Source organism: Somniosus microcephalus, chromosome 32 (assembly GCF_052327205.1).
Source record: "Somniosus microcephalus isolate GS21.2 chromosome 32, FLI_Smic_1.0, whole genome shotgun sequence".
NCBI lineage: Eukaryota > Metazoa > Chordata > Chondrichthyes > Squaliformes > Somniosidae > Somniosus > Somniosus microcephalus.
Window position 1 is genome coordinate 31,851,582 of NC_141018.1, and position 12,095 is coordinate 31,863,676.

The 12,095-nt window shown below is 50.6% G+C and overlaps 1 protein-coding gene across 1 annotated transcript in view; it reads left to right on the forward strand.

Annotated features, from left to right (window-relative positions):
• Nucleotides 1-12,095, forward strand: part of stra6 (signaling receptor and transporter of retinol STRA6) — a 63,258-nt gene that overhangs the window by 33,722 nt on the left and 17,441 nt on the right. Inside the window, exons 8-12 of the mRNA XM_085972307.1 lie at nucleotides 7,826-7,893; nucleotides 8,395-8,471; nucleotides 9,496-9,557; nucleotides 10,251-10,413; nucleotides 11,924-11,999. Of these exons, the coding sequence (XP_085828433.1) occupies nucleotides 7,826-7,893; nucleotides 8,395-8,471; nucleotides 9,496-9,557; nucleotides 10,251-10,413; nucleotides 11,924-11,999 (446 nt within the window). The remainder of the gene's footprint in view (nucleotides 1-7,825; nucleotides 7,894-8,394; nucleotides 8,472-9,495; nucleotides 9,558-10,250; nucleotides 10,414-11,923; nucleotides 12,000-12,095) is intronic.

Sequence of the window (12,095 nt, forward strand, 5' to 3'; positions counted from 1 at the left end):
ATCTACCAGGACAAGGCAGTACTTATAGCCTCCCTGGGCGGCGGGCAGGGGCCCTATGTAGTCGACCTGAATCGACTGCCATGGTCCCTCTACCCTCCTGATGTGCCCCATGGGCACCTTCCTTTTGTGGGGGTCTGGGTTGTTAGCAGCACACACAAGACAGCTTGCGCAGAACTCGCGGACATCGTCCCGAAGTCCCGGCCACCATCCCGCCTGCTCCACCCGTTGTCAGGTGACCTCAGGTCCGGGGTGTCCCGCTCCTGGACCCTCGTGGGCCAATTGCAGGAATTCCCTCCGGTGCTGCTGCGGCACAACCCACTGCTCCTCTCGGAACAGCATACCTTCTTTGACTGTGAGGGCTGCCGTACTGTACGGACCTTCTACCTGTTTGCCCTCTGTGATGGCTTTTAGGACTGCTTTTAGGGTGGGATCCAGGGTTTGGACGGTCTTTAGGTCTGGGGGCGGTGTCACCCCTGTGTTCCCGGGAATTCCCTCCCTGCCTTGGATCACCGCCACGGGTCCGGGTTCGTATGGGTCCCAGAGAATGCCGTTGCGGGCACCCTCCCTGGCTAGCGCATCCGCCTGCTGGTTGCCCTGACTGCGGGGTTCTGTAGTGGAGTGAGCCTTCACCTTATGGATGAACACCTCCTTTCTCCCCCACAGCTGCTAGGATCTTCTCCAGCAAGGGCTTAACTGTTAAAGGCCGCCCGTCCGCGGAGGTGTACCCGCGTCGGGACCAGATGGCGAGGTACTCTGTACACGAATTGCACGTGAACATGCTGTCTGAGCAAATCGTGTATGGGGTTGGGAAAATCTCGGGGTGGGTAACCACGTACGCCACCGCGGACAGTTCAGCCTGCTGCGCACTCATAGTGCTGGGGAGCTTAATTGCCAGGGCAATGTTTGCCGCAGGGTCATAAACTCCACACTCTGTGAGTCGCTTGCCGTCAGCTACAGTGCTAGAACCGTCTACGTAGATCTCGCGGCCTGTGGGATGTATCCCGGCCCGTAAACCTATGTTAACTTCCCATACCCCTTCTACGGAACATTGATGGGCTGTCCCGGGATATGCCATATTGGCTGCGAGCCTTGGCGCGCAGAGGCCTTTAACTTTGAGATCCATCTGGGAAAGGAGGAGGGTCCAGCGCGCAATCCGAGCGCTGCTTACGGTCCCATCCTTAATCCTCCCATCCAGAAGCATCTTCGTGGGGGTGTGATGGGTGAGGAGCGTAATGGGAGAGGTCCCTGTGAAGATCACTGATCTGTTCACAGCCCAATGCGTGGCCAGGAGATGCCGTTCGCAATTGGAGAAACTCCTCTCCACATCCGTGAGCACCCTGGAGGAATAAACTACTGGTCTTAGCTTGCCGTGCCGCTCTTGGAGCAGCACTGCGCTCAGGCTGTCCCCACTAGCGGCTACCTCCAGAAAGAACTCCTCTCCCCCATCTATGGCCCCTAGGGCTGGCGCGGTCTGCAGATCTCTTTTCAACTTCTCGAACGCTGCCTGGCACCCCTTGTCCCAAGACCACTCGACTCCCTTGTGTAAGAGTCGAAGTAGCGGGGCCGCTGTGGCAGCATAGTCCTCGATGAAATCTCTGCAGTACCCGGTCAATCCCAAAAAGGACCTTACACCCGTTACTGTGTTGGGAATCGGCAGATCTTGTATAGATTCCCGCCTGGCCTTATCTATGGCTCTTTCTCCCTCGCGGATGGCCAGACCCAGGAATTTGACTTCCTGCTGGCCGATCTGGGCTTTCTTTGGGTTTACTTTGAAACCCTTCCTTTCTAACAGTTCCAACAATTCGGCTAACAGTGGGCCGTGCTGCTCCCTTGTATCTGTGAACAGGAGTAAGTCGTCCACATACTGCACTATCTGGTTGGGCTGGCTGAACTCTTTCAAACTCCCCGCCATGCACTGATGGAAAATGCTGGGGCTGTTGTGAAAACCCTGTGGTAAGCAGTTCCAAGTGTACTGTTGCCCTTTGAATGTAAAGGCAAACTTGTACTGGTCCTCCTGCCGCAGCGGAATGGACCAAAAACCGTTCGAGATGTCCAGCACCGTGAATGTGGTCGCCGATGCTGGAATACTCCCTATTAAGTCTGCAACTGCTGCTACCGTGGGCGCGCAGGCCGGGATATTACTATCGAGGACTCTGTAGTCTACCGTGGCTCTCCACGAATTGTCCGGTTTCTTTACCGGCCATAATGGGGAGTTTACGTGGGTGGCTATCGTCCTCAACACGCCCTGCTGTACCAATGAAGATATTGCTGTCTCCATGTCGGGTTCTGCCTCCTTGGGGAAATTATACTGCTTTTGGGGTCGGATCATGGGGTCCCCATCTACGCTGACTTCGAACCCAGTGACTCTCCCGCAGTCGTGCTTGTGGGTGGCGAACGCGGTCAGATTTTCTGACACACGCGCCTGCAAGTCCGTTGGGACGTTTGTTATCATGAGCTCGAGATCGTAACCTCCTGACGGCTTCATAGTGCACAGGGTCCCCTTTTCTTCCTTCCCCGGGATTACGACTACCTTACCTAAACCGTCCTCGGCTCCCCAGAGACAGTGATTTCTCAGGTCCACGAGGATCCCGTGTTCCACCAAGAAATCAGCCCCGAGGATGCCTTTCCCCCCCCCCCCTCATTCCACTTCAATAGGATGCACGTCCATGTGGTGTGGAGCGCTCCCAACTGAATGGAGAGCGGGAGGGAGTACGCGCCAGCCTGTTCTCTACCGGTGAAACCCGCTACTAAATATGGAGCCTGGGCGGACAGAGGTGAGGCAAAAGGTTTGTCCGTGTGGATCACGGTACACGAAGCTCCCGTATCCAACAGGTAACTACCCCTTTGTTTCTCCACCTCCATCTCCACCACAGGTCTTCTCCAAGCGTCATAGCGGAGCGGACACAAGTAGACGGGCTGCGCGGGCATCAGTCATTTAGGTGTTTCGGCTGGGGTCTCGGGGGCGATAGGGCTGTTAGCAACCGCTACCTTCCCCTGCCAGGTCATCAGAGACCGCATAGTCTCCAAGACTGACTCGATCGCAGCGGGGTCCACAACCGCACCACCCCCTTTAGTCGGGGCAGAGGCTACGGTTGGGTTCTGGACTGGTGTTGGGGCAGCGGCCTGCACTTGTGGTTGTGCTGGTGTTGGGTAAACTCTCGGGCCGTTGGCGACTCGGGCTTGGGCTTGATCTTGGGCTGCGGCGAACGCTCTCTCCCTCTTATCCTTCCAAGGATTCCTACAGTCCTTGCGCCAATGACCCTCCTTCCCACACCCGTAACAACTGCTATTGGCTTGAGGAGGGCGATTTCCCTCCTGACGCCATTCCCTTTTAGCAGAGGCTGCGGGCCTCACCTCATGCACCTTTCCTTTTACAACAGGCGTTTTCTTGCCCTTGTTATTCCTATAACTGATCGTGAGCTGATCTAGCACTAGATCCTCCGTGGAGCGGGCGTTGGTGGGGTCAAACCATGCTTTGGCCTGTTCCTTCACTACTGGCAGGCAACCTGCTACCAGGCACCGAAGCCAGTGAGCCCTTTGTTCGCCATCCAGCCCGGCCCGCCCGGGCAGCTGCGCCGATACACTGGCCACAACCTGTCGGCGAAAACCCGTGGGGGTTCTCCCTCTAGCTGCACTGTCTCTTCTAAACGGAGGAACGGAGTTCCGTCCCCCTCTCCCATGATCTCCAGAATCTCATCCCGTAGCAACTCATAGTCCCTGTGCCCTCTCTTGCTCTCATCAGGGAGACACTGGAGGGGTGAGCTGTCCAGGGAGAACAGCAGCATTTTAGACTGTTCAACCCCGTCGCAGTCATTAACTGCTGCGGTCTGCTCCACGTCCCTGAAATGCACGGAGGGATCTCCTGACTCGGAGAGTTTTGGGATGTGACTTATCATCTCTCTTAGCTGTCGTGCGCTATGAGGCATTATGATCTGACTCTCAAGGGGTCCGTCATCGCCATTTTCTTCATTTGGACCGAGCTTCCGGTGCCTCGATGGACACAACGGCGCTGGCCCCGACTCTACTGTCTGGGGTTGCTCTACCTCAGGGCTCTCTTCCTCTACCGTCTCCGTCTCCTGTCCCGGAGTCCAAGACTCCTCATAGGCAGGGGGCGCAGAGGGTTCGGGGGTTGGTACCCCAACTGCCTCTTGTGGAATCGGTCTTTTGGATTCCTTGGCTAGCAACAGCTGACTCGCTGGTGGATTTATGAGACACACCAACCCGTTTGCCTTCGCTAGGGCCTTTCTCAGGTCCTCTAGCTCCCGGCGGCAAGCGCTGTGGTCGGTGTTCTCAGATCTATCCTCCATGGCCATCTTATATGCTGCCCTGGCTCCCAGGAGCTTTTCCTCTTGGGCATCTACTTGTTTGGCTAGACGGAAACACCTCTCTCATTCTACCTTCACTGGCCTTGGCCTCAACGACCTGACATTTTAAATATTCTACCCGGGTTTCGTGGCAGCGAATTACAGAGCGGCGTTCCTGATTCAGCGCGTCAAGCGATTCAATCAGTTTTTGACCTCCCGCAACCTTTTCCTCTACGTCTTTAAACAAGCCGTTGATCTGGACTGTCTGTGCTGCAACTACCTGGTCCAAAAGCTGGACTTGCTTCTTGTAGCACATCAGCCAGACTGCCTTTTCTACAGATTTCTTATGCTCTCTACCCGCTGTCCACTTGATGGCTGCGTCTAGCGGGCGCCTATCCTTTAATAGATCAGATATCCATTGTTTTGTGAGGTTGACTTTTCCGAAAACATAATCTGCTATTCTTTCATCCATCACATTTCGTTTATTCAGATCTTGATCTAACACACTACTTTCCTGCTGCCGAGGTCCTGCCGCGGTCGCCATTTCTGTAAGGGTTTTTTTTCCTGCTCTCTTGCCCGTTCTGGCCTCCTGCCAGGCTTCGTGCAAGAATTACCCTTGAGTGGTTCGACCCACTCCCCCTACAGTTCTAGACCTTGGACTTAGATGCAGAGAACAGTAGTGCAGAGAAAAGGACTCAATAGACCAGGCTGAATAGCGCGAAATGGATGCTTTTATTTTTAAACAGTTTGAAGCATTACAAAATACATGTCATAGGCACAGATTAAAGTAACTACAATCATGCACAAATTTATGAACTTGACTCTATGGAAATGGGGAACACACGGCACATCGTAAAAGGGGAAACACATTACGATTTCCCTTAACTCCCTCCCCTATACCTAAACTAAGTTTCGACCTGGGGAACCTGGGATCATGCTCACCACTCTCGAAATCGCGAGAAAGGGGGGTTCGCAGCCCTTTTGGCACCACTTTCCGTCGTCACGTGGATTTGGAAACTTCTGGCGCAGTCGATATTCTCTCTCTCTCTCTCTCTCGAGGCGATGGGGTAGACACAGCCTCGATGAGCGCTCGTCAAGGTTGAGATCCACTAAGCCTGTCGTGGATTTTTGTTCGTGGAGTAGAACAACAACCCAATGGGATGTTGAGACACGGAAGTGTCAGGCCCGGACTGTCTTTTTGTCTCCGGCCTGGTCGGTTCTCCAGAGGGTTTCTTCTCCGTCGGCCTGGGTCGTCGATGATCTCCCGACCCCAGTACCCGGGCCACCCTCGTCGTCTTCTCGTCGTGGCCGAGCCTTGTTTGGCTGAACACCGACCACGTTGTCTTTTTACCGAAACCGTCCGTCTTTAAAAAGACGAAAACGTTTTCATCGATTCTGCATCTGCCGAAGTGGAAGAGGCGCCGATCCTGCCACCGTCCGAAGAAGTTGAAGTCACGTATATGGACTTTCAATCCATAGTTATACTCTTTTGGAACAGTCTTATCTCCTGCCAAATCATAGTCCTGTCTTTGTATTAATTTTGGCGGGCAGAAATCTCTGCAGGGGCGCTTTGTCTTGTAACGGAGCCGGTGATAACTTAAACTGGCCTTCCTGGCCGATAATGTCTTTTAATGTCTTTTGCATTGTCACCGCGGCTCGGTTCGCATATTGATCGGTCCGGAGATTTTCCTTGATGGCTGCTAAACGGTTTTTCCTTTGTACAATAAATGGGTATGAGTGATTTTGCATTGTCCGCCCATATCTTGATGGGCCCCATCCTGTACTTGTAATCCATTGAATATGTATGCTGTTCCTCTGAGTTTCGGTTCCCAGATACTGGCTTTCGCGGGCTCACTGTCTTCAATCCACAAGCCTGTCTGGCTTGCAGTAACAGAAATAAAATGGTTCATAAACTGATCACGGGGCCTGGCGGCCATTTTGTATGCCCTTTTATCAAAGGTTTTTCTGTGCAAGCTTACTTTGGTCAATAAACAGTCTTATTTTATCCAGTTTTCTTGCGTGATTTTTGCTGAAAATTGCGAATCTTACAGTTTGCACATTCTCCCCGTGTTTGCGTGGGTTTTCTCCGGGTGCTCCGGTTTCCTCCCACAGCCCAAAGATGTGCGGGTTAGGTTGATTGGCCATGATAAAAATTGGCCCTTAGTGTTAGGGGGGATTAAATACGTGGGGTTACGGGGATAGGGCTTGGGTGGGATGGTTGTCGGTGTAGGGACCGGGTGCTAGGGTTTGGATGATCAGCCATGATCTCGTTGAATGGCGGAGCAGGCTCGAAGGGCCGAATGGCCTACTCCTGCTCCTAGTTTCTATGTTTCTATCTCTAACTTCTCCCAGTTCTGACGAAAGGTCATTGACCTGGAACGTTGACGGTTTCTCTCCTCCACAAATGCTGCCTGACTTGCTGAGTATTTCCAGCATTTTCTGTTTTCCTCTCTCTGCTGAATCTGTCCTGTTTTTTGTTTGTTTCTGGGTAGACTTGCAACAGCAAACTAACCATGTGTGACACACACACATCTGATGGCACTCGTTGCTTTGTTTAGTTCACAGCTTTGCCTCTGGGGCTACTGAATCCAAGATGATCCTTCAGAGTAAATGAGTTGGAAAAGACCCTCTACTCTGCCCCAACCTCTGAAGTGCACCCCCCTCCCTCAGCAATATGGCATTTTTTCCAATTGCCACATGGTTTCCCCAAGTGAGATTACCAATTGGTGCCAAATTTGTCATGTGCCTCCGGCACTCTGCGCTGGATTGAGTCTGGCCTGCAAGGGAGGGACATGAAGTAGGTTTTGACTGGGAATAGTCAGTCTGGCCTGCTTTTTTGGAGGCTCGGTCCCGGGGCTAAGATATAGGTCCTTGATCCGCTGTACCATCCACCTATTCTCCATCACATCCTTGCAGAAAATGAACCAGAAGTACACAATTCAAAGAGTGGTTGACAAAGGAACAAGAATTTTGAATTCCCCAGTGACTCTGCATTTAGTAGGGAAACCACCTGACTGGTGTGCTGGCAGCTAGTGCTGGTTATTGGCTGTGGTATCATTTGCACCGACAGCTGGATTCTAATAAATCGTCCATTATCTGCCAGTTAAGGGTCTTTGGTTTCTATAAGCATCAAGGGGTATGGGGAGAGAGCGGGAATATGGTATTGAGATAGAGGATCAGCCATGATCATATTGAATGGCGGAGCAGGCTCGAAGGGCCGAATGGCCTACTCCTGCTCCTATGTTTGGAGCATGGGGTTGATCTGCCCATCCTCCTGTTTTATTTCCCCCCCCCCCCCTTGCCTCACTCCAGTGTAAGAGAATGACTAGTGGTTCCACTGCTTGCTCACATCACTGTTAAAGGTACAGCACAGTCGGCAGTATAACTGGGGTTCAAGTTCACCAAACATCAAATGCCAGTTGATGCCATTACCTGGTCAGTTGTAAATGTTGGGTTGGGATGCACTGCATGCTGCTGAACCTGTGTGGTTATCCCTCACCAAACTCTCGTTTCCTCCTCAGTGCCCAGCTGATAACTACTACACGGATTACCTGAAGATCTTGCTGAGAAAGAAACCATCCAGCAACAGGTTCGAGATGGCTTTACAGTTTGGTTTTTTTTCTCTTCTCTCCCGCACCCCGTTGCCTGGTGCTTGACTTTTGCCAGGCTCCAGTTCCACTAGATCGCTGCCGCCCATGGTACCTCGCCCCCCCCCCCCCCCCAGTGGCACCCAGTCCAATCTGCGGATGTCAGTTGGCTGCGGGGGGGGTCTTCGCTGCTGGTCCTGTCCCTACACACGTGCACTCTCCAGCAAGGACCACCGCACAACAAATGGCAACAGAAACCGCAGTCTTTCTCTTTTGAGCACCAGGAGCACTGAAGCCACTTGCAACGTCCTGCCCACCACCATGGCTGGGACCCGCTAACTCCGTATGGGCCTAGAGTCTGGTCCATGCAGCTCAGATTAACCCGCTGACCGACCGACCTATGGGAGATGTGTTTAGTAACTATTCAGATATAATGGTGTTTGGTGACTTCAATAAAAGTAGTTCCAAGAGCTTTTATGTTTGGTTTATTATTTCCTTTTCAGTGCCGGCACAGATCAGCCAAGCCCCTCGTCCAGGATAGGGACCTTGATGCGATCGTACATCTATGTGCCAGTGGAAGGTATGACCTTAAAGCTGGAGTTGGTGTATTACAACCATTTCACAAACTATTGCAACTCCCAACACTATCTGGGTTAGACTGCTCCATCTCTAGACTGCTTCTATAAGGACACTGATGATTGACCACGTTTCTCTTCAATGGCCTCTCTTAGAATCATACAGCGAAGAAGGAGGCCATTCGGCCTATCATGCCTGTGCTGGCCCTTTGAAGGAGCTGTCCAATTAGTCCCATAGCCCTGCAATTTTTTTTTCTTTTTTTTTTTCCCTGTTGAATCTGCTTCCACCACCCTTCCAGGTGGTGCATTCCAGATCATCATAACTTGCTGCATTTAAAAAAAAATCTTCTCCTATCCCCCTAGTTCTTTTGCCAATTATTTTCAATCTGTGTCATCTGATTACTGACCTTCCAGCCAGTGGAAACAGTTTCTCCTTATTTACTCTATCAAAACCCAACACCTCTCTTAAATCTCCCCTAATCTCTGCTTTCCCAGGAGAACTATCTTTTTCTTTAAAGCCTGCCCTTGGACGAAGGAGGGGGTGGTGGAGAAATCGCAGCAGCTCAGAGTTTCCTTTTTGTAGAAGCCTAGGCTGGCTGGCTGAAGAATCTCATTGTGTGAAACTCCCCAAGTTTTAAAACCAGCCCTGGAGGTGTCCTGGTTTGCAGCCAGGGGGGGAATCTGTGGCGTCGTTGTGTGAAATCTTGGGACTTGCTCTCTCTTTGCCCCTGTAATTCTGTTCACTTCCCAGCTCGGTTTGTTTCTCTTTGCCAGTAGTGAGTCATTTTCTACAGGAGTAGCACCGTCCAGCTCTAAGTTGCTGGCGCTGACCTTTTTTTTGGAAGCTCTCAAACAAGGAGCCTGCAAGAGTGTTGATATTTGCAGGGGTCTCTCTCTCTCTCTCTCAAATGTTTGAATATTCCTAAATTAGTGGGAGCCGATGCTCCATTCTGTCAAGAATGTTGAAGTCTGGAGAAGAGGGTTCCTTACTTGATTTTTACCATCAATATATTCTCTTTTATTATGCAGGATTCAGAATTCCAACAAAACTCGTTGTGTCAATGACTGTGGCAATAGTTTCTATCTATCAGGTAACTATTGGTCCAAAAATGGATCTTGAATCAACACCACCACCTTCATATTCTTCTGTCATGATTTTCTACTGCGTATATTCAGAAATGATTAATATATCAACGAGCTGGAATCCAGGTCTGGTCTCTCTGCTTAATGTCAAAGCATGAGGCAATATTCAACAGCAGTAGAGTTTTTCCTACCATCAGCAAGAAAATGTCAACAATCCTTTTTTTTGCTTGATTTTTGAGTGTAGGGGGGAAAAGGACAATTGAGTGTTTGTGCCATGCATGGTTTAGAGAATGCCTTCCCTTTATGGAAAGAAACTTGTCATTTATTAATTTCATTTATTTGTCTTTGCATCTCTCCAACTCTGGCGTTGAGACCACACTAGACTTTTTTAAGCAATGAAATGCTGTAATGGGAAGATGGTAGGGTTGGTGTTGTGGCTGGATGGGATCAAATCAGATGATGGCCTTCATCATCAGGACCCATCTTGTGGCAAGGTGGCAAGAATTGGGGGGGGGCAGGGGGGGCAATTTGGGGGGCGCCAGAGACTTGACCGCAAAATTCCAGGCTGACAGTCCAGTGCAGTGCTGAGGGGTTGCGGCACTGTTGGAGGTGCCGTCTTTCAGATGAGACGGTAAAGCCAGGGTTTTATTTATTTTTTCACCTTTTATTTAACTACTCCTGTCCCTGTTTTTTCCCTACAGTTTGCTCTCTTGCTTGTAGTGGATGTTGTCCCTACTCTACAGAAGATGCGGGCTGGAGTCCGGGAGGAGATATCCTACATACTTGAGGGATTCGGTATCAATCTTTCGGAAAATAGGACTGAAGTTCTCAATATTGTCAAATATTACTTTTGGATCCTGGAAGGTACCCGCTTGACTGTTATTTAGTATGTTTTAAAATAAAAAGTGATTGCCAACAAACAACCTTCCCCCACCCCTAAAACTTGTTCGGGTCACACTACAACAAGAACATGTTCAGGCTTCTTCAGCAGCACCTCCCAAACCTATGACCTCTTCCACCTAGAAGGACAAGGGCAGCAGGCGCATGGGAACACCACCACCTCCAAGTTCCCCTCCGAGTCACACACCATCCTGACTTGGAAATATATCGGCCGATCCTTCATCGTCGCGGGGTCAAAATCCTGGAACTCCCTCCCTAACAGCACTGTGGGAGTACCTTCACCACACGGACTGCAGCAGTTCAAGAAGGCAGCTCATCACCACCTTCTTGAGGGCGATTCGGGATGGGCAATAAATGCTGGCCTTGCCAGCGACGCCCACATCCCATGAACGAATAAAGAAAAATAGGTGGAATAGAAGATAGGAGCAGGAGTAGGCCATTCGGCCCCTCAAGCCTGCTCCGCCATTTAATGAGATCATGGCTGATCATCCAAATTCAGTACCCTGTCCCTGCTTTCTCCCCATATCCCTTGATCCCTTTAGCCTTAAGAAATATATCCAACTCCTTCTTGAATATATTTAATGAATTGGCCTTAACTGCCTTGTGTGGTAGAGAATTCCACAGGTTCACCACTCTCTGGGTGAAGAAATTCCTCCTCATCTCAGTCCTAAATGGCTTACCCCTTATCCTTAGACTGTGACCCCTGGTTCTGGACTCGCCCGCCATCGGGAACATTCTTCCTGCATCTAGTCTGTCTAGTCCTGTTAGAATTTTATAAGTTTCAATGAGATCCCCTCTCATTCTTCTAAACTCCAGCGAGTACAAGCCCAATCGACCCAATCTCTCCTCATACGTCATTCCTGCCATCCCAGGTGTCAGTCTGGTGAATCTTTGCTGCACTCCCTGCATGGCAAGAACATCCTTCCTCAGATAAGGCGACCAAAACTGCACACAATACTCAAGGTGTGGTCTCACCAAGGCCCTGTACAACTGCAGCAAGGCATCCTTGCTCCTGTACTTGAACCCTCTCGCTACGAAGGCCAACATACCATTTGCCTTCTTAACCGCCTGCTGCACCTGCATGCTTACCTTCAGCGACTGGTGCACAAGGACACCCAGGTCTCGTTGCACTTCCCCTTTTCCCAATCTATTGCCATTCAGATAATAATCTGCCTTCCTGTTTTTGCCGCTAATATTTGAGTGTTAGTTTTGAGGATCTTTGCTTATGGCAAGACCATCAGCGGGCTGATTCGTCGATTGTGTTGACATCCTCGTTGGCTCCCCACAGCTTGGACAGTGGACCAAACGTTCTTGTTGGGGAGGTGGGGGTGTTTATCTACTGAATCTAACCTCAATTCGTGTGCTATCGGGCTTGTTATAACACCTTGGGATTTTGGGAAGAGCCGGTTGAACCTCTGTTTGTATAATATCGGAATGGTGCGATGGCAAATAATTTGTTCCCTTTTCCCAACAGTCTGCTATGTGTCTGCAGTCAGTGTGTCCTGTTTTTTCACACTTTCTACCCTGATGAGGTCAATGGTTTTACACAGGTAACTATGGAAAATAAAAGACTTCAGATTCTGCCCTTCGACCTAATGAGTGTATATACACAACGAACTGGTGCTGATCACTAATACTTTAAAAAA